The 26,860-nt window shown below is 35.1% G+C and overlaps 1 protein-coding gene across 1 annotated transcript in view; it reads right to left on the bottom strand.

The window, feature by feature from the left end:
- Positions 1–26,860, bottom strand: part of LOC128993971 (uncharacterized) — a 41,840-nt gene that overhangs the window by 9,223 nt on the left and 5,757 nt on the right. Inside the window, exons 5-14 of the mRNA XM_054418119.1 lie at positions 25,980–26,116; positions 24,950–25,086; positions 24,035–24,239; positions 15,177–15,279; positions 14,028–14,252; positions 8,970–9,120; positions 7,614–7,826; positions 4,926–5,037; positions 4,238–4,457; positions 443–613 (exon numbers count right to left, since the gene is read on the bottom strand). Of these exons, the coding sequence (XP_054274094.1) occupies positions 443–613; positions 4,238–4,457; positions 4,926–5,037; positions 7,614–7,826; positions 8,970–9,120; positions 14,028–14,252; positions 15,177–15,279; positions 24,035–24,239; positions 24,950–25,086; positions 25,980–26,116 (1,674 nt within the window). The remainder of the gene's footprint in view (positions 1–442; positions 614–4,237; positions 4,458–4,925; positions 5,038–7,613; positions 7,827–8,969; positions 9,121–14,027; positions 14,253–15,176; positions 15,280–24,034; positions 24,240–24,949; positions 25,087–25,979; positions 26,117–26,860) is intronic.

A 26,860-nucleotide genomic window follows, 5' to 3' on the forward strand; every position in this document is an offset into this window, starting at 1 on the left:
AACTTACAGCTAAAGCAACTTATAAATGAGGGAAGTAGGGACGGTAACTTGTTGACTGACAAGTACTTGCCAGTTGCACTTACAGCATACTTACCTAGGAAAGCAGCCCTATGGACAATGTAAGTATGAGGTAAAGATGGGTTTACGCAATGCTAGTAGGTGAGACAGTTGTCAGGCCAATCAATTGTCAATTCATGATTGTGGGATTGTTGGAGGCCAGATGTCCTCAGTCTATTCCCAGAGACAACTGAATTTCTGGGAAATTAATTGTGAGGGCAATTGGCCTAAGTGTTTACACAGAGTTAATAATTTCAGGCAAGTCAGTTGTCTTCAGACAATTGTCTCACCTACTAGCATCATGTAAACCTGGTGTTATTGCAACTAGCAAGTATTTACTGCCAGCATCTGGCCAATTGACAAGAATACCATATCAGTTGAGTACCTGGGTGTTTGTTCTTGAGATGCACCTTGTACGTGGTGGCCTGTATGCAGTTGTAACTGCAGTAAGGACACTGGTAAGGTCTGAGTCCAGAGTGTCGCATCTTATGTCTCCGTAGTGAGTTGTGGTCAGCTGTTACGTAGTCACACTCGTTACAGCTGAACGGCTTCTCACCTACCAACATCAAGGGTGAATAATGTTCAGAGGAAACACTGTGACAAGAGTATAGACTTAAGAGAATCACCCTGTTTGTTGGATGTGAAGGGAAACATACACCTTTTAACCGGACATCGGTTTAACCGGACAATTCTGATTAGCACATTGCAGGGTGTCTACTACATGCTGGATAAAAAATTCATGGACAATTCCCGTACATTTAAGGACACTTTGCTGTAATCTTTGTCGGTGTCATTATGCCTACAGAATAATTTTCCTGATTTGTCAAACTGTATTAATCTTGTTATTCACTGTAGTTGTACCAGAGAGAAAAGTAAATAATAATATATAAGAGTTAAAAATTACAAAATAGAAATTGATTGAAAGTAAACAAACATAGGCCTACCTATACTTTAGGTAAAGCTTGTATAGTGTAACAGAGAAATGCAAACATTGTCTCCTGCGATAGCGATAAATATCTCCATCGGTCATGTAAACTTGATAACATAGCTTATCCGATCCAGGCCGATTAATTTGGCATGATTCGCCCTGGCACAACGTTAGGTTCTTGACTACGTTTGAAAAACATCTTTAATGCATATTGTTACTCAATTCTTAGTACAAAATCAAGGTATGGATTATTGTATTTTCATTTGCAAAGTAATATCGACACATAGCAATCATTAGTTGTTTATCTTAGGCTCAATTACATTTTCTTAATATATTTTACAGCTCTTTCAAGAGTCAAATTACCCAGGCCTAGACCTAATTATTTAGGAGGGCCTATATAAACTGAGTAACAAACAATGAGGTTATAATAGCAGCAAAGTCACTATCATCATTCTAGTTCATAAGATTTAGATTGCTTAAAGCATACAACTCAATAAATAAATATATGGGAAACAAAAAACATTGAAACCTGAATAGCCAACAATATAATACAAAGCTACAGAAAATGCAATGACATAATTTGAAACCAAGCAGTCTTACATAGTGATAAAACATTAATGCAAACAACAATGCTTGTGGTTTTGTCAATTGAAGGTTTTGTCCATAAAAAAGGGGTTAACTTACAAAATAAGACTGTAGATTATTTACATGTTTAATATGAAACCATAAACAGTTTTATGGCACTAGGCACTGGCCGCGGCAAATTGAATCTTCAGAAAGTACAAGTAAGAAGTGAAATTTCACAGCCATTATAAAGCTATTATTTTCACGATAAAATAGGTTTGGGATCTAATAATAATTACCCTAGTAATAAAAAAAGAAGTTGTAAAGTAATAAAAGTGACACAACTTTTATGAGCTAGCTGCTGAGTCAACAGTTCTTGGAAGTACTTAACTTGAAACTTGATTGTCGTGATAAAATATTAATGGGTTTGAGATTGTTAATGGGATTTTTATTGCATAATTACTCTAGTAATAAATTATGAAAATGTAAACAAACATCTGATAAACCTTTTATGTGCTCCTAACCAACTAGCGATCAATAAAATTATGGCCCATTAAAAATTTAAGGACGTAGTCTGGCATTTAAGTACAATTCCGTACATTTCATGGCCAGTAAAAATTTAAGTACAATTCCCGGTTTTCCCGGATTTCCCGGTTGGTAGACACCCTGATTGGTTTAACCGGACTAGATCGGCAGGAAGTGGTCAGTACTGAAACGACTGTTCTCGAGGGAAAAATTTGAGACCAGTGATCACGTGTCTAAATACAATGCTCTCCTAAATTTAAGTTGATTATCACAGTACCGGTAAACAGTCTGTTTTAACGAGTTTTTGGGGACGTCGGTTTAACCGGAAAACCCGTTATCCGGACTGGTTTCGGTCCCGAGGAGTCCGGATAAGAGGGAGTCTACTGTATTAGAAATTATGTTTTTAATTTACAATTTTTTCTATTTTGTGTGTTTCAACACCGTTGGAGTTTTGTTTTTGTAAGGGAACAGTCAAACCCTGGTCTATATATATATATGAAATTTACCTTTTGTTAGGTGGCATAATTAGTTGACAGCATAATGACTAATGGCACGCAGGTCGAAAATATAATCTCTAAGGATCGATCCCGCAACCTTAATTGTCAAAGGCAAACATGTATAGGCGAGCAAATGTTTGGGAACAAGCTCAACAAATACCCCTGCTTGTCTTTTTAAGATTTATATCATTAAAGGACATTTTACCAATAAAGCTACAAAATAAAATTAAAACTAAATAAATTCATGTAATTCTTCTGAAGTTCACAAAAAATGCTGAGGAGATAGTGAAAAACATTATTTATTTAAAATCTTCAGATTTAGTTCTTGATATTTCGGTTGATTTACTGATTTACAGATAAGAAATGAACAGGCAAGTAACATGTAGGTAAAGGGTGCGCCAAAATAACCTGACGGTTTTTAATACTAAATAACTCAAGAACAAACTACAATTTCATGTGTGTATTAAATAACGTTATATTGAACACACTACTATGCCATTTTCATTTATGAAAAATTATATCATTCAGGTTATATCACCTTCTCCTAAACACAGGCTTCCCATTTTTTTTGCATATTTGCAGTCACCTTCGCCTGATGAATAGAAGCAATCTCTTCCCTGATACACTGCTTGAGTTCAGGGATGGTTTGAAATTTCGAAACAAACATTTTGCTTTTTAAGTATCCCCACAGCTAACAGCCACACAAAATTAAGTCTGGGGATCGAGCTGACCACAGCACATCACCAAACCAAGAGATCACTTTACCGGGAAAGAGTTCACGCAAAACTGACATTGAATAATTGGCTGTATGACAAGTTGCGCCGTCCTGTTGAAACCACGTGTTAGTCATGTCTATCCCTCATAACATCCGCAGTTGTGGTACCAAAAACCCCCTCAGTATTTCCAAATAGCGTTCCGAGTTTACAGTGACAGGGGGGTGTTCCCACTTTCGTCCTCAAAAACATATGGTTCGATGACTCCAAACAGTGCCACACCACAATGCACCACACTAGACAGTAACTTTCTTTTGACGACGTGATGTTTTACCAAACATAACCTAAAAATGGCATAACATAAGCAATCGTTCACTGCTACAATGAGGTCTCTAGCTAGTATAACAGCTGACTTATTAAAAAACAGAAACCGTCAGGTTTTTTTGGCGCACCCTTTACTACCACTACACTAGCCTCTGTTCTATACTCTGCAAGGGTAGCATCTTATCTTAATAAATAGAATCTTTGGAATTAGACATTTAATAAATATAATCTTTATGAGTAAAAATGAATGAATGTAATCTTTGCAATTAGAAACTTAATTAATTTATTCTTTGAGAACATCATTTTAATAAATAGAATCTTTGCCATTAGAAACTTAATGAATATATACCTGCCATTAAAACAATTATGAATAGAATCTTTGTGAGCGAAAGTCAAATGAATATAACAGTGTTTCCATTCATACTTGATAGTAATTCACTGGACAATTCTTGGTTTTCATAGTCGTATATAAATCTTAGGACTTTTATCAGAATTGGACCGTCCTTATTTTAAAGTTTTATCCGCAAAATTCACAGTTTAGTTACAGTGTGAATGTTACAGTTTAACCCTAGAGAATCTAATGAATAGTGTACATGTGTATAAAAGGTTGAGATTCTTGACTGACTGACCAGTGTGCTGACGTATGTGCATGCGCAGGGAGCTCTTGGAGCTAGCCGTGTGCGCGCAGAAGGTACACAGGTACGGCCGCAGCTTGTTGTGCACATTCTCTGTGTGGTGACGCAGGATACGAGCGTCAGTAAAACTGCGTCCACAGACCTTGCAGGTGTAACAACCGCCACTGTCTCCATTCACCTCTCCCAGCAGTCGGACCCTGGCTCGGTGAACGGCCTTCAAATACATCTTGGATTACCAATTGAGATAAGGACCTGAATATGAGTGACAGATGAGTGTATAGTGGAGCGATGCCTTGTGTGGCTAAGACCAGCTGTAACTTAAGCCAGGACCATTTATTTAGCATAATAATCAAGGACGGCTGGGTCATACTTTTCTCACAATCGGACCAGCATTCTTATGATTTTAAGGCGATCGATGAGCACTCTAACCACTTACCTACCCAGTTATTTAATTATGATACACAGTATTAGTAAAAGTAAAAAGTCTCAAAGTAAAATTGCAACATTGTTCATGTAATGGAAACAAAAACTAAAGAGATTTAAAACCCAACTTTAAATCACGTCTTAAGTAGGAAAGGCGCATTAACTATACGTATCATGCATACAATATGATTTTCTTTAATGTACTTTGCACCTAAACTAGGGGTTTAAATAGAGGAATCAGCAATGTTCGGTCACTCACCTTGTGGTTCCGCAATTGTTTGGTGGTTTTGAAGCCCTTACCACAAATGTCGCACAAGAACGGTCGCTCATCACCATGTATCTTGATATGGTTGTTGATAAGCTTGCTGTAACTGCAACATTCATACAACCTTATGTCACTTTGGTCAAACCACTTTGATATTGCAAAAGCATTTTGTCAATGGGCTATCAATCTAACAAAAAAAAAAAAAAAAAAAAAAAAAAAAAACAATGTTAGATAGTGACAATAGCAGGGTAATATTTTTTAAATTTAATTTTAAATTTCTTTATTCATTGAGAAGTATACATAATACAGAATTTGAATAGTGTCAAAGATTACAATTATTAAAATATAAAATACAGATTAAAAATAAATCTTAAATTAAAAAATACATCTCCCCATACAGATGCCTTCTTAATATCTAGTATTCTTGAGGGAGGTGGAAAAATTCTTCTTGAGAATAAATTGCCATGTTTATTAAGAATTATTTTAGTTTTGTTTTACACTTTTTTGGATCTTTTTCATTTCTAATTCCTCCAGGGATATGTTTAAAAAAACTTTTACCAGCAAATGATGGCTTTTTTCATAAAACTTTAATCTGTGCCTATTTTGCAAAATCTGATTTTTTTTCTCGTTTCATATCGGTGAACCGGTAGATTGGATACATCGGATGAGGTTATATTTTTAAAAATTAAAATTGAATCATAAATATATTGCCCACGTTTAGCTGTTTAAAGTGCTCTTTTGCCGAGACATCAGAATTTAGTCTGAGCATTACTCTCACTGCTCTTTTTTGATGTTTTAATATTTTATCTAGATTGATTTGAGTTGTTGCTCCATATAGACAGATATCAAAGGAAATATGTGAATGGATATATGCAAAGTAAATGTTTTTCAAAGTTTTGACATCACAGAACACAGACATTTTTGAAAGGGCAAAAATTCCAGAGTTGATTTTTGAAACTATTTTTTTTTTGTATGATCATTCCAATTCAAATTTTGATCTATTGTTAGACCCAAAAAGTTTGTGCTGGTCTTTTGCTCAATAAGTTGTGAGTCATACATTATTATTGGGTGATTGGAATTTTTATTTTGTGGTGTTTTAAATGTGATAAAATTAGTTTTTTTGTTATTTAATTTTAGGTTTTGGCACACCAGATAACTGCCCAAATTTCCAAGTTCTAGAAAAGCAGAAATTTCTGTTTGTTCCAGTGTAGGAGAGGAAATCATTAAATTAGCATCGTCAGCATACAGGCACAATTCACTTCTAGGTCTACATACTAGGACACTGCTTATGTCCTTTAAATAGCACAAAAATAGCAATGGTCCTAGAATAGACCCTTGAGGCACTCCATATTTTATTGTTTTAATTTCTGAGGCAGTTTGAATAATTTTATTATTTTTTTAATTGAGTAATTTCAACATATTGTGTTCTATTACTCAGATAGGAATTAAACCATTGCAATGCATTTTTAGTTATTCCAAGCAATTTCAATTTATTCAATAATATTGAATGTTTTACACTATCAAAAGCTTTAGATAGAGCCATGAATATGCCAATTGTTGTTTCATCTCTATCAACCGATTCAATAACTGACTCTAAAAATGATACTGCTGCAGTGACTACCGACCTTCCAGCCCTAAAACCATGCTGGTAATCATCAAGTAAGTTAAATTTTTCAAGATAATCACTCTATAGATTGTTCCATTACAAACATTTTACAAAATTAAAATGCAGTGTCGGCAATAGCGGCTAGGAGGGCCCGTGAGCCTTGACCGGGATTTTTCGGGAAATTTTACCGGGACTGGGCCCCGTGATTGTGCGACAGGCTCAGCCACACGGGCCCCATATCATAACAATATTTATATGAGAATTATCATATGTTTTTTATGACAACAATTTGTTAAAACCAGTAAGGGCACTATGACAAGTAGTTTACAACAGCTAAACTAACACTATTATTTGACCGATCGATATAAATTCTCTTCCAACCTAAGTAAAAAAATTGTCTTTGGTCATGCAGGTTGCATCAACTAACTGTCTTCGTAACACGACACCTTGAGTAATTTTTGTACAATTTTGATGGAATTTGGCTTGAAGGTGTAGGGCGGGATGAACTTGAATGAGTTCACAAAACCAGCATGACTATGGAAACGGGGCGTTATAGGGGGTTTTATGGGGTAAAAACTGGTTTTTCCCATTTTTGACCCTAAAAAACATAAAATTTCTCAATTTCTTTCTGCACCATTTTTGTACAGCTTAATACAACAAATTATTTTGTATATTAAAGTGTTTTTGTACAATTATTGGTTACGGAGAAAATAAAAAATATTGTAAACTTAAATTTTCTATGATTTCCTTATGGAGAATAAGTAAACTGTTGTAGTTTGCTCTTTAATGATCTTTATTTTGATAAAACTGGGCAAATATTTATTTTATTCTAAGCTATTAATACTTTACTAAAAACCCACTTTATTAGCCTCCCTGTAGCAGCAAACCTAAGTACTCATTAAAACTAATGTTATTTAAATAGATTTAATTTAAAATCAGTTCAGGCAAATGGTGATTCGCCTAGTCTGCAGGTTTGCTGCGGCGGTGGTATTTTTGTTAATGCTGAAGCATTTGTAGGAATGTTAGACATATATAAAAAATAGCTACTTCCTATACAGACTGTTTGTCAAAATCACCTGTTGCACTTGTAGCCGCACAGCTTGCAGCAGTACAGGTCGATGTCTACCCCGTGTTGCCGCCACAGATGGGATGTCACGCTGCTCCAGCTGCCCATCGCTAGGTCACACTCCGGACATCGGAACACTTCGGAGTCTGGCAGGTGACAACGCAGGTGGTAACTCAGGTTGGTGGCCGTCGTAAACCTTACGCCACACTTCTCCACCATACACCTTCACAGTGAAACATGCTTAATTCTAACATCTAATATTCAAAAAGTTCTTCAATTTGATTTTTCACTGGTCATTATTTTTACAACACAACTATCCAAGTTCCACTGTATGATATTTTTAGAACAAGTAACATCTACATATGGTTCATTTATCTTAAACAACTTAAAAATAATGTTAATAATACAATTCTTAAGTTTGGATTTAAAAATAAGTTTAAAAAATACCTCCTTTGTAAAAACATACTCACCAATACTTGAACAATTCTGGTAGGGATCATAAACATAAACAAATGATTTAAAAAAAAAGTAAACAAAACCCCTATACTATTAGCAGTAATTAACATATGGTTTTGTTTACTTTCGGGCCAAATATGTGTTTATGTTTATGATCCATATCGGGACTTTTCTAGTATTTGTGAACAAAACATACTGAGAAATTTGTGAGCCATTTTTTGAAACCTTAATTTTATGACTATTAAGTATACAAACAATATATTTTCAATCCTCCCGAAATAACTGTGATGCATTACATCAGCTGGCAATAGTGTTGTTTTGTTGGTATTTCATCATGTTGATTTAATCATGGGTGTGTTGTGTTGATTAGCTTCTCAGTGCAAGAGGAACAAGTTCGATTCCTGGCATGATTACTAGCCATATCTATTTTTATCTTAACATATATTATTATTATTATTATGTATTATATAACAGTACCGGGGGACCGAGCCATGGCTCGGTATGGAAACTCGCGTTATCTTTATAGGTTAACTAATTTTGGCTTTTATTATTTAAGTTTAAGCGCAATTTCTATTTATTATGATGGAAATTTTAACTTGGCAATCCAACACATTAATTTATTTTAATCTTACACATTTCATACGTTGAAAATACAGTAAAGTGTATATTGCTTAATATAAAGATTATTGTAATAGAATTAACTTTAATACTATAATTCAACTTAATACAGCAGTCCAAATTATGTAAACAATAAAACAGTGAATAAAAATTGACGTCACCAATACGAAACACTATGTCAACTGTCGAGTAATGTTCAGTGTAATCTTTGCTAAATAGTTACAACTGACATTTTTCCCTTTGTACTGATTTGCTAGAACAGACTTAGCTCGTATTATAGTATGGGATTTACCTAAAGTTGTACTTGATTTCATAACCAAACTCTGCCTTAAGTTTACTCCTCGCTGTTCTTCTAAGGCGTCGAGCAACCTTTTTGTCATTTATTACAGTTTTGCTATCTTCAGTCTTTGGATTTTGGTTGGATGGAGAAGCAACTTCCTTATCTGAAACAAAACATAAAATTAATTTTACAGTTGTATCCTAAACACCTTGATTTTTTTTAACTCGGACCAAGCCTGCTTAAGTATTTCAAACCAGCAAACGCCTAATATACGAGGGTTGTTTTTTTTTCAACCTCCGATAGGCTATGAACAAAAGACAAGTTCAAATAAAACATTAAATTTATTACCAAAAGTTTGGTCCATTTATGGTTACTTTTTGACATAATCACCAAAGAGATTGAAACATTTGCTATATCTGTGCACCAGCTTTTTAATACCCTCTTCAAGAAAAGTGGCCGCCAGTACATTCCAAAAAACAAAAAAAATTCAAAAAACAAAAAAATGTCAAAAAAATAAAAAAATTAAGAAAAAATAAAAAAGGACTTTAAAATGTCTAGAAATTCAGTAAACAAATCAATAATGGTGAATCTGTGGTTTATTTAACCATTCTGCCAACTTGTTGAACCAGCTCATTACTGTCGTTTCAGATGACTTGGTTCAACAGTTTGACAGGATGGTTAAATAAACCACAGATTCACCATTATTGCTTTGTTTACTGAATTTCTAGAAATTTTAAAGTCCTTTTTTTATTTTTTCTAGATTTTTTTATTTTTTTGACATTTTTTGTTTTTTTGAATTTTTTTGTTTTTTGAATGTACTGGCGGCCACTTTTCTTGAAGAGGGTATTAAAAAGCTGGTGCACAGATACAGCAAATGTCTCAATCTCTTTGGTGATTATGTCAAAAACTCAAAAAGTAACCATAAATGGACCAAACTTTTGGTAATAAATTTAATGTTTTATATGAACTTGTTTTTTGTTCATAGCCTATCGGAGGTTGAAAAAAAAACAACCCTCGTATGTTAAAACGTCCATTAGAGTATTTGAGAACAACATTAGTAAATAATGTAAGCAGATTGTTCACACTTACAATCTGTATATGTAAACAAATTTAAATTGATGCATCAGTTATGAATCGCTTAAATAGAATTTGTCTTTATATCTAACAAAACAAGAATGTTTCTGAGGTAAATTTAATTATTTTATTACCAATGTTATTACCTCCATCCCTATGTATAGCACAGACAAATATGGCTTTGTATCTTCTTAGTTTCAGAAAAATATCATAATCCAGTTCCAAGCAAGAAACAATTTATATCCAGATGTATATAATAATTATTTCTAATAATACATTTCCCATTAAAATAAATATACCCATAACTCATGTCTACGCACAGGCCCCTATCTATGAAAATATTTTCCATATAATTTGATGAAGTATTTTTTTCTTTGTGCCATTTAGCTATAAAACTGTTTGTAACTACTTCTAAGTGTAAGAATTGTATATAATTTATTATGTAAAAATACCATGAATTGTATTTTGTTTTCAATTGGGAAATACAATATTATTTCATTTCACTTTATTTATCTGTGTGCTAGCTATCCAGGAAGAGAAGGAGTTGAACAAGAAGTTATAATATTCATATTCAAACAATCTTGTTACTTTTTCAACTTTTTGTTGAAATTATTTTGTAGGCTACTTTTCATTTTGAAAGGCAATTAACTTTATTGAAAGTCAGTAGAATTTCTACAGTGATACTTGCTGTAGAAGTGAGCATGAAACACTCAAATTAATTTTCTTAAAATAAAAAAAACATCCCAATTTATATTTTAAGGGTTTTAAAATCCTAATCCAAACACAAATACGAGATAACCATCCTTTTTAATCATTATTGAGGGATTTTCCACACTGTTTACTTGAAGTAAACCCTAAATAATTAATAAACAATCAACATTTCAAGTGAAATTCAAACTTTTACCAAGTCCATCAAATTGGTTATCAAGAGTTAGCTGTCACCACCACACTGCTGTTTACATAATATTTCATTTCAGAAGAAGTCTTTGATTTACCTTACAGTACTACTCAGAATATTTTGAGGGCTACAAATTATGAAGAGGCGTTTTTCACTGGATGTTTTGATTCTGAAGGATCGCTTGTACGAGCAAGTGCGTCCAGTTCTCACTATAAACACATTATTAGGATTGTTTCCAGTAAAACACAGTTTTGGACAATCATGCAACCGTTTGAGATTCCATTCGGTCAGCAGGCAAGTTCTAAATTCACTTCTTGTATCGTTGGTTTTGCTCACTTGTCCTTTTATCATTGACAAAATATATGGTGACTACACAACTCACTATTTCCGAAGATTTAAACCAATGATCAAAGCTGAGTACGTCATTTGGATTTTGCTAACGTACCACGAGCTACCAACCTACACAAGAGCGCTTTCACAGGTTCAATCAGTAGACAGGGATATTTTCAAACTGACGTTGAGTCTGAAGAGACTACAAATTTACTTAGTTTACTCTTTGTTTAGCTCGATACTGTTTTCACACTGGTTAATGCCGTTTCAGCCAAGAAAGGAATGGTATAAATACTTACAAGACGCCTGTTACCTGATCATGAATTTAACCCGGATGTTGATAATACTCCCGTATATCCTAACAGCGTATGCAGCGGCAGAAAGGTTTCGATGTATAACCAGAGACTTGCGAGAAGTGTTGTTTAACAAGGATTTAAAGAATTACCCTCTATTGACAAAATTAGAAAGAATTCGCAAACTTCATCTGGCTCTGTGTACAGCGGCTCACAGCTTTGCTGCTTGTTTCTCTCTCAAGATTTTGTTATATTTTGTGTTTACAGTTTTGGATCTTTTCGCCAAGGTAGGCAGTATTGTCGATCACAAAGACTTCAAAGCAGTGCAAGACACTTTAGGCCTGCTGTTCAACTGTGTTATGATATACATGATCATCTCAACCTCGGAGACCCTCAGCCAGGCTAGCAGAAAAGTGCTCATAGTCCTTAGAGAACTTCCACTAGCGGAGAAGCCTGAACAGTTCTACGACGAGATCCTACAGTTCACACTGCAAGTTAAGAGCGTGGCCATCTCTGTTTCTGCTAGTAAGTACTTTCTGCTGAAGAAAGAGACAATTCCGACCATCATCGGTTCGTTGGCTAGCTTTTTAGTGATAGTGGTTCAATTATTCTCGATGCCCAAGTTCGTCAAACCGAACGAAAATCTGAATGTAAACAGTAATCAACATTTAAGATTAAACGTTTCTGACGGACTTAATATCATCAAATGAGACACAAAAATACAAAGTTTGTAACCACAATATGTACCGTACCTACATGTATAACAGAGGAAACTAAAATAAATACAATGGATTCCCAATACTCAGAAATTATGGAGACCAATACCATTTCACCTTAAAAGTTTGTTTATTTCAAACCAAGATAAATCAAAACAAAAATTTTAACAGAATATAGGTTTTGACAGAATTGGACATCTCAGACATTGTGAAGGAGAATCAGACGACAGTGATCAAAAGTACCCAACTGAGATGCTGCAGCTGTCTTTGATGTAATGATAAACTACGCAGAACAACAATCATCCTTAACACCGGGAGATGTACAGTTTCAGAAATGTTGGTGCGGTTTTGTTTCATAATGAGATTCTCTTCTCTTTAACCAAAATGAAACAGAATTTTAAACCAATATAGCTTTAAATTGAACTATAATATAGTTATTTTTTCACTGCACTGTCCATCTTTGAAACTCACTGTAATTTGTAGTAATTTACTTGTACACAGTTCTCTCTTAGTTTTTTCTTCCTAAAAAATACTTTTTTGGGTTTCCAATTACAAAAGTTTAAATTATCAGGACAAACTAAAAATATTAAATAAAAAGATTTTTTGTTTTTTCTTCAAAACTATATATTTGTGTTAACACAAAAATCTATCTGGAAGACGATATTTGTGTTGATTTGATTGATTTTACATGTTTCTGATTACATATTGTATCCAACTGCTTATTTTCTTTTTTAGTAAGGCCTTATTTCTGTACAAAGTATTCTACAACACACTATGCATTACCAAATATATAGACTGGTATTTGTTATGAGTAAAGATTGATCCATTCATATAGGGTTACAACAAATCGTTTACAACTGCATTTCCACCTGCTACTGTGAAGTAGGACACATCAACATTTTTATTTGAAAGAAAAAAATAGTAGTTCATATTCAGATGTGTGCAGAGTTGAATTTTATTTTTTAAACCTTGCAAAAGAAAAAACAAATTAAATTAAAATTACTCAGAACCAGCAAACTTTGAGGTGTAAGGAATGAAGTGTTTTTATTTAGTAATTTACACATTTTGGCAATAAATAACCAATAAAATAACATGATTCTGATGATAAATACAACGCAAATGACAATCAGATCAAGATGATTGGGAGTAATATGCTGATCTTATCAATTTCAGTAAGCTGTCATGGTAAGAAATTGCATTGTATTAGGTTGTCGTAACCAACGTTTAAATAGCAAAGAGAGAAAACGCTGATATTTTCAAATCAGCTCTTTAGTCTATAATGTCTTACTATTACTATTATTATTATTAGCCTACTAGGCAGTCAGTATGTCATTAAACATTAATAAAAACTTTATTTTTTATAATAAACAAGATGGAAAATGTAGGAATGAATTGAAAAATATTATTGATGAGAATTTATTTTACCTTGGCTTTTAACTAGCCATAATAGATTCAATCTAATCTAATGGATGGATATTTTTTCTACTGCTAAATACCTGTTTAGATTGTTTGTAAGTTAGTTTATATATCGGTTCGATTTAAAGTAAATTAATTTCAGTTTAGCTTATTGACAGTGGTGGCTACTCTGCCAGATTGTTTGTATGAAGAGCTAGTAGTGTTATGAAAACAAGGCTTTCGGACCAAAACCGGATGTGACGTCATCAGGAGGGATGGGGAAGTAACGTCACTCCAATTCCTTGTGTGATAGTTTACATGCTACAAATGTAGCATCATCACTATAATATATCAGATTGTTTACCTTTGGGTAACTGAATGTCAGTGAAGAGTGTGAAGCTAGGTGTCGAGGGTAACTGAGGTTCTTCACTCGTCTTCTGCTCGCTAACGTTGGCCGTCTCTTTCGCGACGGTCATGGGCTCAGCAGGGAAGGTGGATTGGTAAACAGCTGATTGTACTTCTCCTTCTTTGCTTTGCTGTAAACGCGGCACTACATCTTTGGCTTTGGCACTTGTTGATTTTTGATGCTCTGAAAAAAATCAAATTGTTTTAGTTTTGTAGAGCCAACTGATCCCTTTTATGTTGTCAGGTAATTATTTTCTTTAATTCTTATGAAATTTGATCGAAGAAGAAAATGGTATCAGACTGTGAATAAGAAGGAAAGTCAATGAGGATATCTTCAAAGTAAATTCTGTTTTATAACATTCTTGTATTAGGAAATACTGTATGGGAAAATTACAACAAATTTTCATTTTGTTTTGATTTAATACTGTAGCAACTAGCATTAGCCATTTTAGTTGTGAGTCTAAATTTGTTTAGTTCTTATATTTTCTATGCATTCATTGTTGTATTAAAACTTTTAGAAACATTTGTTAAAATACTTGTTGCATGTATAAACTCATAACGTAATCACATTTCATGAAATTCAAGTCAAGTTTTACAAGACATCCTTTTTTAAACTAGATACATCATAAATAATGTGTTTAAATTTTCAATAAGCAGAGTGTCTACCAGTTGATCAAACTGAATTTCAGTGAATTTAAGGGAGGACAACAATGTGAAAACGTACAACCTTTGGTACCCATAAGACAATTAGCTTTTCAGTGACTTGACGAGATACTCGGGCACAAAATATTTCGTGCCATACTGTGAGCTGGTTGCCTGCTCCAAAAATTATGTTTGCTCTCACTGATTCTGCATTATCATTGTTTGCACCAAGGAACAACAGGTCTGAGGAACTTTATTTTAGCTAGCCCGATTTTTCAGCGACTTTCGGAATCTTGAAATAAATTCCATTACTATTCAGTAACTTCTACTACTAGTAAAATCAGTGACTTTCCATAACTTCTAACTTTTGTTATTTCTTTGACTGCTAGACACCCTGCTAAAGTCCACATTCTCAAATGAAAGTGAAATTCAACATGTTTTCTATTAGACATTTTGCAACACTTACGAGGTCGTTTAGCATCTCTCAGAGCTTTGTTGGCAGCAAGTGTTGTGGCGATAACTTCATTAACTTCCGTCGTGATAACATTATGGTCACAAAGTAAATGAATCTGGGAATATGAATGAGACAAAGATTAGCAAATGAAATGACAAAAATTTAAAGTGGGTTTTACAAGTGTTTGACTAAATGACAAAGAATACTCTTATTATCTAGGGGTCAAATTGGGTTGCACATTGTGTCTCAGAGCTACTTAAGGAAAAAGTTACAAAAAGTAAGGACCAAAGCAAACAATATTTATCATCTAGCTGGTCTTGGGAAGCTGATGTACACGTACTTTACTTCATATTCTTCACAGCTTACTATTGTGCTACTATCTAGTAAGACAGTGTGCATTCTAAGAGTGTGGATGTACAGTTTACAGGTAAAACAGTAACTTAAGGGAACAGTAAGATACACAATGCTAACTCCTCTTCCCTGACTCCCAGTGTTAAAGTCATTTACCTCCTCCTGGAATTGGCATTTAGTAAGAGGCAGGGTATAGGCTGGGATGAAAATTGTTTTAGCAAAAATCATAAATGCTGCAAACTCTCATACAACTGTGGCAAAAATATTATTCTGTAAGCAATTTTTAAAATATTACTAGTAATATTATGTGTTTGATCATTAAATAAATCTTAAATTTTATTTGTAGCAAATTTGCTATAGTCTGCAAAACAATATAGCATCTTTAAGTTGTCTATAGCAAAGTGCTAAAAATGCTACCGCAGCTTGAACTCTGGTAAGAGGATGGAGGTAAATAAATATGCTTTTGACCTGATTTACCCATCTTGCAAGGCCTTCCACCTGAAAGAGAGTGGCTCAAATCCTAGCTCACACCTTTGCAAACTGCTCATCAGCATACAGAATTGATTTTTACCGAATCCTCTACACATTGTATGGCCACTCTTGTATTTTTTTTTAATTTAATTTTTTTTTATTCATTTAATATTTTTGTGTTTTCAATCTAGTTGTAAATTTTAAATTTGAGTTTTCCTTTTTTATTGCTAAATTTGACTAATTAAAAAATGTTGATAGTTTTTTATCACTTACTTGGTATTTGACCCAAAGTTCCTCTGTATTGGGTTTCTCACGGTAAGTAACGTACACCATTTCTCCGACAACTCATACAAATCCTTCCATTCCAACACCAAGTTCATTAAAAAATAAAAGGGCTCAAAGAAATCATAACAGAACTAACATATTCAGCGTATCCCTGCAAAATGCTAAATACCTAGAACAAACAAATCACAAACTTGCTACTGACTGCCGAGAAATAACCAGCAAAACCTTCAAAAACACAACGTGGAGAGCCAGACAAACTCCAACGAAAAAACTGCAAACTGAAACAACAACCGGGAGAGTCAGACAAACTCCTACTAAAAAACTGCCAACCGAGACTACAACAGGGAGAGTCAGACAAACTCCTACTAAAAAACTGCCAACCGAGACTACAACAGGGAGAGTCAGACAAACTCCTACTAAAAAACTGCCAACAGAAACTGCAACAGGGAGAGTCAGACAAACTCCTACGAAAAAACTGTCATCTGAGACCTCAACGGAACAAGTATCAACAGGGGGAACCAGCCAAACCCCGCCACAAAAACTGTCACAAGTGTCACAAACAGTAAAAGCTCAAGAAAGCCTGAAAGAGACTAAAAATAAAAATAAACTTCCACCCCTAAATGCTAAGCCAAAGAGCAAAGACGAGGATTACAATGATTTCTTTGTAAAAAATATAGGATTTTATTCAGAACATATGAAGAAGCATTATGGATATTTAGTAAAAAGGGAGGCTGCATCGCTACAGGATAATAACTTTGTTTTTTCCTCACCTTCTCAGATTATTCCAACGCAGCCTGATTTTACTTTAAGAAAACTGCAAAAATCAGCAGAGACAAGAGAAACGCAACCTGACTGTTTTTTAGACAATCGAGTCAGGATGTAAACTCCAAACTCATCCTGCTGCACCAAAATACACAGGAAGTCTCAAATAAAATAAATAGACTACAGCACCTTTTAGAAGAAACCAAACCTGACATAGTAATTCTGACAGAACATGGACTGAAACCTGAGACAATAAGTAGCACCGTCATAGCTACTGGATTCTGCCTCAAGGCTCACTATAGTAGAATAGAACACAGAAAAGGAGGTGTTTGCATTCTTGTAAAAGAAAGCCTTGATAGCAGCACAGTAGCCATAGATGTTTCCAAGTACTGTAAAGAACTGTTATTTGAAGCAGCTCTTATAAAAATAAAATTCAAGAACTCAAATCTGTTTGTACTGGGAACCTACAGACCCCCAAACGGAGACCTTGAGGAATCATTAAACACCTTTACAGAACTAATTGAGGAAACAAAAATTGAAAATTCCCCTCTTATCATCATGGGAGATATTAACGTTGATTTGTGTAACCCAAACAGGAAACACATTATCTTAAATGAAACTCTTGCTATGCACAACATCCAGAGACTACAGCTTCCACCTACGAGAATAACAAATCTAACACAAACCTCCATTGACTGGATATGTACAAATATGGACACAAACCAACTCACTCCAGAAATCATCAATGCAGGACTTTCGGATCATACTGCTCAACTCTGTACTGTAAACTTCAACTCACACATCAACTCAAGTTATCCTGCCCAAATTGGACGCTGTCTAAAAAATAAAAACCTGCAAGACCTCAAGTATCTTCTCAGTCAAGAAAACTGGCTTAGTGTTACCTCAATAAACAATGCCGAAGAAGCTTTTAAAACTTTTAGTAACATAGTGAGAGTAGCTATGGATGCAGCCTGCCCCCAAAAGAAGATAAAAATACAAAGAAAACATAAACTAAAATTCTCCATGGACCCAGAAGCAGTGAGACTTAAAGCCGAATTTCTTAAAGCTCTAAGAAAGTTTGAGGTGACGGGAAATCCAGATGACAGAAGGGTTTCTATTGAAAATAAAAAGAACTATGACCTGTACTTGAAAATGATGCGGAAAAAGGTTAACTCTGACCAGTTGATGAAAGCTGAAAATAAATCTAAAGCTATCTGGGAAACAATAAACACAGTGTGGTCCAAAAAGGAAACATCCCTAAATGAAATAACCCTTCAAGTAGATGGCCAACTCATAAGTAATGTGACCCATGTTGCAGAGCATTTGAATACATTTTTTACACAAGTAGGAGAAAAAACAGTAGAGAAACAAAAACACCTAAAGACCACAGCTCAAACTCCTGACGTAACTCAAACAGGTCCACTGTTTTCCTCCTTTCAAAGCACAGACGAGAAGGAAGTTAAAATGATTATAAACAAACTTAAAGCAAAAAACTCGTCTGGAATTGATGAAATCTCGTCAAAAATACTTAAGCATTGCTGCAATGAACTAGCACTACCATTGGCTGATTTGATAAATAAGTCCCTAAAACAAGGCATCTTTCCTTCACTACTTAAAATAACTAAAGTATACCCGAAATTTAAAAAAGGTAGCACATTAGAAGCAAGCAACTACAGACCAATTTCCCTAGTTTCCACCTTCTCCAAAATATACGAAAAAGTTGTTTTAAAAAGACTTTTAGACCACTGCACAAATCACAACCTACTAAACAACCTTCAACATGGATTTACAAAAGGGAAATCCACAACAACAGCAATAATTCAGATGGTTGAGTCCCTGATTGACAGCCTAGATGAAGGAAATCTAACAACAGGAATCTTTCTTGATTTCAGTAAGGCATTTGACTGCCTTGACCACCAGCTAATCATTAAAAAGCTGGATTCCCTGGGGGTATCAGGGATAGTAAGAGAATGGTTTCAAAGCTACCTTACAGACAGGAGTCAGTTTGTAGAACTAAGGCACAGAGATAACAGCCTAATAAGAAAAACAAGATCAAATTTTCAACCAATAAATCGAGGAGTTCCCCAAGGTTCAGTTATGGGTCCGGTACTGTTTATTCTTTTTACCAACGATTTGCCGCAACAAATAGGAGACGCCTGCCTTACTCTTATGTATGCTGATGACACAACCTTAGTGTTTAATGAACCACTAGCTGAAAATCTAGAAGTAAAATCCTATGTGTCACTCAGTATGGCCTACCAATACTGCTATAACAATGATCTCGCAGTAAACACGTCTAAAACAACTCAAATAGCTTTTGGCCGTAAATCTCAAGAAGTGCCACGACTCCCAGATGTAGAAGTGGAAGATGAAGCTAAGTTTTTGGGCATCACACTCGACAAGAATTTAACCTGGACCCCTCATGTGGACAATATATGTAAAAAATTAAGTTCAACCATCTATGCTCTTAAACATATAAAAAATGCAACAGATGACATGACAACAAAAGTAGCATACTTTGCACTTTTCGAGTCGCATATGAGATATGGACTTGTAGCATGGGGTGGAACCTCTGCCACTAACATGCAAAGAGTTCTCAGAAAACAAAAAAAGGCAGTCAGAATAACTGCAGGACTCCACAGACTCGACAGCTGCAGGGAAGCATTCAGGTCACTCAAAGTACTTACCCTTGTAGCACTCTACATCCAGGAAGTTGTGTTATTTGCAGTAAGAAATAACCCTACAAGGCGTGGCGAAATGCACCAACACAACCTGAGAAACACCATGCAGTACAACCTTCCACAACATCGCACGGCACAGTTTGAAAAGAAACCTTCATACGCAGGAATGAAAATCTACAACAGGCTACCTCCAGATCTAAGAAGCAAGTCAGAAGATGACCTCAAACCAGCTTTGCATCAATGGCTCATTAATCGACCTTTCTATTCCTTATAGCCCAGTCAATCTAGGTTTTTACCCGGAAATGCGAGATATAAAGCTAATTTTTTGCACAGATGTCCGTTATGGTATGTAAAATCACACCCTAAAAGTCCCCGCCCGTCCCCTGTTTGCTTCTTCCAGTATAAAGAAAAAAAGGGGGGGAGGGGGCGCCACTTATCTAAACGCACATTGAACGCGATAGCTTGAGTAATTTTGGTCCGATTTTGATAAAATTTGGCTTGAAGGTGAAAGGTGGGCTAAACGTAAATGAGTTGCAAAATCAGCATAATCAGACCATGGGAACGGGTGTTTACGGGGGGTTTTATGAGGTAAAAATTGGGTTTTATGGGGTAAAAATTGAATTTTATCATCTTTGATCCTCAAAACACAACAATTTCTAATTTCTCTCTGAACCATTTAAAAAAGCTTAAATGATCAAATATTTTAGTATAATGAAGTGTTTGTGTAAGGTTATTGGTTGGGAAGAAAATTAAAAAAAATTAAAAATTCCCATGTTATTCTTAAGGAGAGTAAGCTGTTGTAGTTTGCTTGTTTACGGATATATTTTGATCAAACTTGGAAAATCAACTTAATTTATAATATTAATAAGCTATTGATATTTTACTACAAACGCACTTTATTACACTCCCTGTAGCAACAAGCCTAGGTACTTGTTAGGCATAATGTTATTTCAATATATTTAATAAAAAATCCAATCGGGCAAATGGAAATTCACTTAGTCTGCAGGTTTGCTGCGGCGGGGGTATTTTCATACAAAGTTGCACTGTCCTAGATTTACTTTATCAATGGTTTTCGTTAACACTACACTCCATTTTTTCCCTTAAAATGTATATTTAAGCTGGGAATAGTATAAATAAACTCCAGAATAAACGTGGACAATGGTGTAAAAACATAACATAAGCATGGTATTCAATAAATAATATACAGGATACAGTAATATTACAAAGTTTTACTATTACATTTTTAAGTACAATCAGAAAAGATTACTAACAAAAAAAAATATTTGTACAAAATATTGGATTAACCACCCTTAAAATATGAAACCCAATTTTTTAAGAGTTACATATGCACAACAGTAGGTTAAGCAATTGTATTGAACAGTGTGTTTTATACCTATTATAAAACTGAACATTACTAACTATCAACGTATCTCTTCTTCCTCTAAATCAATTGTCTGCAGTGTGTTGTTGCAGTCTCTACCTTGGCAATGAGCACACATTGCCGAACAAGCTAATCATGACCTTATGCAATCACACAATCGGGCACACTCTTTCTTGCAATCACATGTAGCGAAATTCAAGAGTTTATCAGGTGCCGGTGGCAAAGTCATAGATTAAGGTACAAGAACGCCGTCTTTTTCAAGTCAACCCCATGAACATGGATCCAGATCCTTCCCAAGCCATTTCTGCACTTGATAGTAAACCCGCAAAGTGTGTAAGCGTGCGGCATCCGAAGTAGGCGGTAAAACTGACAAAACAAAGCTTGAAGTAATTTTCTGTCTAGCTATCAGTTTATTGAACATGAAGTACCTTAGTTCATTTAATGTTTTGCACTTTGTATCTCCGTATATTGCAAGAAAGTATAGTTCTCCACATGATGTTAACTTGTCAGGCTGAGCAGTTGAATCTTTAAAAACATCTGACATTTTTTGAAGTTCCACACTTTTTTCCAACACTTTCCAGGGCACTTTTTTCCCTTTTCTAAACGTTGCGGATGTTGTATCGCATCCAGAAAATGTGTGTGCAAACAGTATACAGTCTTTCATATTGCCTAAGTTACTACTAATTTCGATTACTGTGTAAACTTTGTAGGAACCTTTACTGCCTTCTGGTTTGATGAAGAACAATGTATCTGACCTTTTAATTCCATGGACAAGAAGTGCTAGAAGATCAGTGTCTGTACCCACCACAGCTGTTTTCATACCTTCAGAACACTGCTGAAGAGCTGTTGAAGCAATCAAAAAGTCAGCATCTGCTGCAGCTTGTAGAACTGAAAAGCCAGCTCGATCAAAGTGTGATTTTAGTTCACTTATAAGTCGGATTTTATTTGCAGCATTACCGAGAAATTCAGCCTGAAATAATATACTGAAATTATTTGTCCATATGTGGCAGGCTTGGGCCAAACAACATGATGAAGCAAATGTCCTCCGTCCAATACATAAACACAGTCTTGAGGCCAACTATGAAGGGTAGGTGTGCTCATCTCTATAATATCACAAAGTGCTGACTTGGCAGTTTTTCTCATCGCTGCTTCGTTAAGGAGAGAAGGTGGCCTCGGAGCCAATTCAAAGGCCATGTAATCTTCATAATCAGATGGTGATTTTAAAAAACACTATAATCTAAAAACAGTTGATTCGGATTCACTTCTATAACTTCGTGACCTCTTACTTTGATAGTGGCATAAACAGCAGCAAGTGGAATAACTTTACTTTTTCTTTTTAGTTTTACATCACCAAAATTTTGGCCAGTCATTTAAGTCATTGCAAGAAGTCCTGTTTCTGTGGCGGTTTCCGGGTTTATTTTAGCGTCAGCAACTGTTCCAGTTGACAAAGAAATCAAACCTCAATTTATGTCAACACTGAAAGGCGAATGTGACTTTAGCCAACAAAGTAGTTTGTATAAATCGTTATCATCTCTTGATTGCCGAGCATCTCGTAGCTCAACATGTTGTTCTGTAGTTCCAGATTTATATGACATAATTTTTCAAAAGCATTCGTGACAACAGAACAGGCTGGACGTGCTAGGACAAATTTTGCCAAGTTACTGTCAGTGACGCCTCTTCCATGGATAAGTCCACCTGATACTTTCAAAGAACGCATGAGCTCCTGCTCAATCACCATATCTGTCCAGTTTCCACCCCAGAACCTTTCTGTTCTATGAACCGAAAAGAAACCTTTTCTGATTGTACTTAAAAATGTAATAGTAAAACTTTGTAATATTACTGTATCCTGTATATTATTTATTGAATACCATGCTTATGATATGTTTTTACACCATTGTCCACGTTTATTCTGGAGTTTATTTATACTATTCCCAGCTTAAATATACATTTTAAGGGAAAAAATGGAGTGTAGTGTTGACGAAAACCATTGATAAAGTAAATCTAGGACAGTGCAACTTTGTATGAAAATACCCCCGCCGCAGCAAACCTGCAGACTAAGTGAAATTCCATTTGCCCGATTGGATTTTTTATTAAATATATTGAAATAACATTATGCCTAACAAGTACCTAGGCTTGTTGCTACAGGGAGTGTAATAAAGTGCGTTTGTAGTAAAATATCAATAGCTTATTAATATTATAAATTAAGTTGATTTTCCAAGTTTGATCAAAATATATCCGTAAACAAGCAAACTACAACAGCTTACTCTCCTTAAGAATAACATGGGAATTTTTAATTTTTTTTAATTTTCTTCCCAACCAATAACCTTACACAAACACTTCATTATACTAAAATATTTGATCATTTAAGCTTTTTTAAATGGTTCAGAGAGAAATTAGAAATTGTTGTGTTTTGAGGATCAAAAATGATAAAATTCAATTTTTACCCCATAAAACCCAATTTTTACCTCATAAAACCCCCCGTAAACACCCGTTCCCATGGTCTGATTATGCTGATTTTGCAACTCATTTAAGTTTATCCCACCTTTCACCTTCAAGCCAAATTTTATCAAAATCGGACCAAAATTACTCAAGTTATCGCGTTCAATGTGCGTTTAAATAAGTTGCGCCCCCTCGCCCCCTTTTATCTTTATACCGGAAGAAGCAAACAGGGGACGGTAGGGGACTTTTAGGATATGGTCAAGGATATCATAAAGAACATCTGTGCCAAAATTCAGCTTTATATCTCGCATTTCCGGGTTTGCATGATTTTTTACCTAGATTGACTGGGCTATTAGAAGAATACCATCAACAGGTCTTTGACTAAACAACACCTCAACCAAACATTTAGAAAAAATTGTAAATTGACGCTACTACTATTTCTTAATGAATGTGTAAATAAAGATTATTTGTCTATTGTCTATTGTCTATTGTCTACATACCTGCAAGGAATATTTGGAGTAGACAACGTTAGGACAGCCGAGACACTTGATCTGTCGCCTAGTCAGCTGCCGGTTGAGCAGCTCTGTGCGAATGTTGCAGTGTTCTTTCGCCCAGTGGTTCTCCACACTTTCCGCTCTCAAACTCAGGAAGGAACAACTCACACAGCGGAAACACGTGTGTTTGTTCAGCTCACACACACGATATCTGTAGACCATCGGAAGTCACTACTAATCCATGCATTGAGGAAAAAGGAATTTGTATAACTAATTTTTTGACTGCTACCTTCTGTAGTGTATTCCAACTAAGGTTAGGCGTTTGTGTATTGTTAGTTGTAATGTGTTAGTTAAGTTTTTTCAGCTGAGGACGGGATCAGATTCCAGATCCCGAAACGGTGTGTATTGTTTTTTACAATCGTGATAGAAAATGTCCGCAATAAACCTTTGAACAATATTTAATTTAGTTCAAAAACTAAACTTTATTTTTATAAGAGAGTTATTGGTTGTCAACATCAGGCAAGAAAAGGTAACAAGACAAACAAAATTATACTTTTATGATTAAAAGTAACAAAATCATGGTTCAGATTATTCCCTTGAAACTGAAAGGGATTATCTTTAATCATAAAAAAATTGGATGCAATATAATTAAATTACCTACACAATCTAAGCCTCAAAACAGTATCTTTCAATCAAAAACATTCAAAACATTTTTAAATCAATTATATAACCACTAACAAAAAACCAACAAAAATAAATATGGCAATTAGGCACACAGAAAGACCCAGGACTGATTTATGTTTTCATTGTGATGTCTCCAGAGCCCAAAAATACCATTTGTTCAAATTTATACACATGTATATATACATCTTTTTCCTTATAGGTAAATCCACTAAAACTAATAGAAAAACTTAAACTTACTTAGGTTCAGGAGGCTTTGGTTTCACCATCTTGATGAGATTAGGCATTTGCAAGCTTTCTATCTTCACAAACTCGGTTGGTTCACATTTCACTGGTTCCTTGTCACTTTTGGCGTTGGTCAAAGAGGTTAGTTCATCCTATAAGAAACAAAACGTTACTTTAGAACAGTTGAAGGGCTTCTTGTGATTAATTCTAAATAAATTTTGGATTTTCATGCTTGATACAGGCCAAGTATAACGATTGGTACGGTTGATAGTGTTTATGACGTTTATGTGCAGTAAAATGTCAGGTGTGAATAAAACATCTTGCACCTTTAAATTCACATTTATATCCAATATCCATGTACTATTACTGGAACAAATCTAAAGCGGGCTCCAGACGTGCGCCATTCGCAAAGCACGAAATATTTGATGTTCGGCGATCTAGTTTTCTTGCTACTAGCCGATTAACAAGTAGACGTCTACACATAAGTGTTGTTTTCCAAACAACAGTTAGTTTCGGGAATAGGAAAAATTATCATTGACTTTGATGTGTGCAAAAATACTGACAATGAATGGGAAAACACGAGCACAAATGTTTGCTGCTTACCAAGGAGACAAACACCTATCCTCACTACTTGCGATTTGGTGAGTCGCTGTTCAGTGCTTGGCGAATGGCGCATGTCTGAAGCCACCTTAACAGCTGTTTTCATATAAAGTTTTTTCCTACTTTTAACCATACGTTTCCATTCCATCCACATTGGGCCTCGAGATTGTGAGTGTAATGCATGAAGCAAAGCAAGGAGTGAGTCATTCCAGTACAAGACTTATAAATAGTAGGGCATGAACCCACAACATCGCTGTATGGATCTGTAGTCTACCATGCCACTGACTGAGCCAACCAATCGAATTACGTATGTTAAGCCAAATACTTACAGTAGACCCTCGGTAATACGCCAGATGATTGAGCTAACAATTTCACTGACAAAACTTGCCAAATCTACCGATCAAGCTTGAGAAAACTGATGATTGAGTTTAACAAGTTTACTGACCAGATCAGTTTTGTCGGAGGGTGCGAGAGCGTTCAAAACGGACGAGACCTGGCTGCTGGTTATGTTAGGCAGTGTCCGAGAATCAGACAGTTGTAGTTGCGACAACAACTTGTCTGTATACTCCTGTGAGGGGTGTTCTGGAAAATTGTGTCAGTTAAGTATCACATATATCAACCCTGTACAAGCTTCTCTATAACAAGTATCAAAACACAGCTATAAAGAATGCATGATGTTTATACAAAAATATTAAAAACCAAACGTTTAGGCCTATAACAGTCCAGGCAATGAACACATTGTAGCGGAAAATTTTTGTACAGTCTAAACTTGATATAACGAACCTCGATATAACGAACTCCTTGATATAACAAATTTTTTTAAATCCCCTAGAACTCTCCATAAGACACAATGTATATTTTACCTCTACATAACGAACAAACCATAATAACGACCTTGATTTAACGAATTTTTTGTCATTTTGGCTAAAATAAGACACCTCAATATAGCGAATTTATCATTGTCAGAACCTCTACATTGCGAATTTAACCTCTGCATAACGAATTGTCTACGTCTTTCCCTCGATATAACAAATCCCCCACCCAATTATTGTTTTGGGAAAATCTGTTTCTTTATCAAATGAAATGGAAAGGTCACGTCATCGCTTGCGCTAACATTCATCTGCTCCGTTTTACATCTTTGTCTGCTATCGATGCGTGCGCTATGTTGCAACTTGCAACTGAGAACTGATTTCATTCACTGAGGACTGATGACGACGTAATGTTTATGTTTAGTAAGCTGTGATTGGGCGATATGGTATAACTATGGTGAATTGTACAATTTTTGGATAAAGAGAAACCTGAGAAAGAATATAAAAACACAACAAA

Source organism: Macrosteles quadrilineatus, unplaced genomic scaffold (assembly GCF_028750875.1).
Source record: "Macrosteles quadrilineatus isolate MER2022 unplaced genomic scaffold, UCM_ALF_1.0 Scaffold_5__1_contigs__length_97177068, whole genome shotgun sequence".
NCBI lineage: Eukaryota > Metazoa > Arthropoda > Insecta > Hemiptera > Cicadellidae > Macrosteles > Macrosteles quadrilineatus.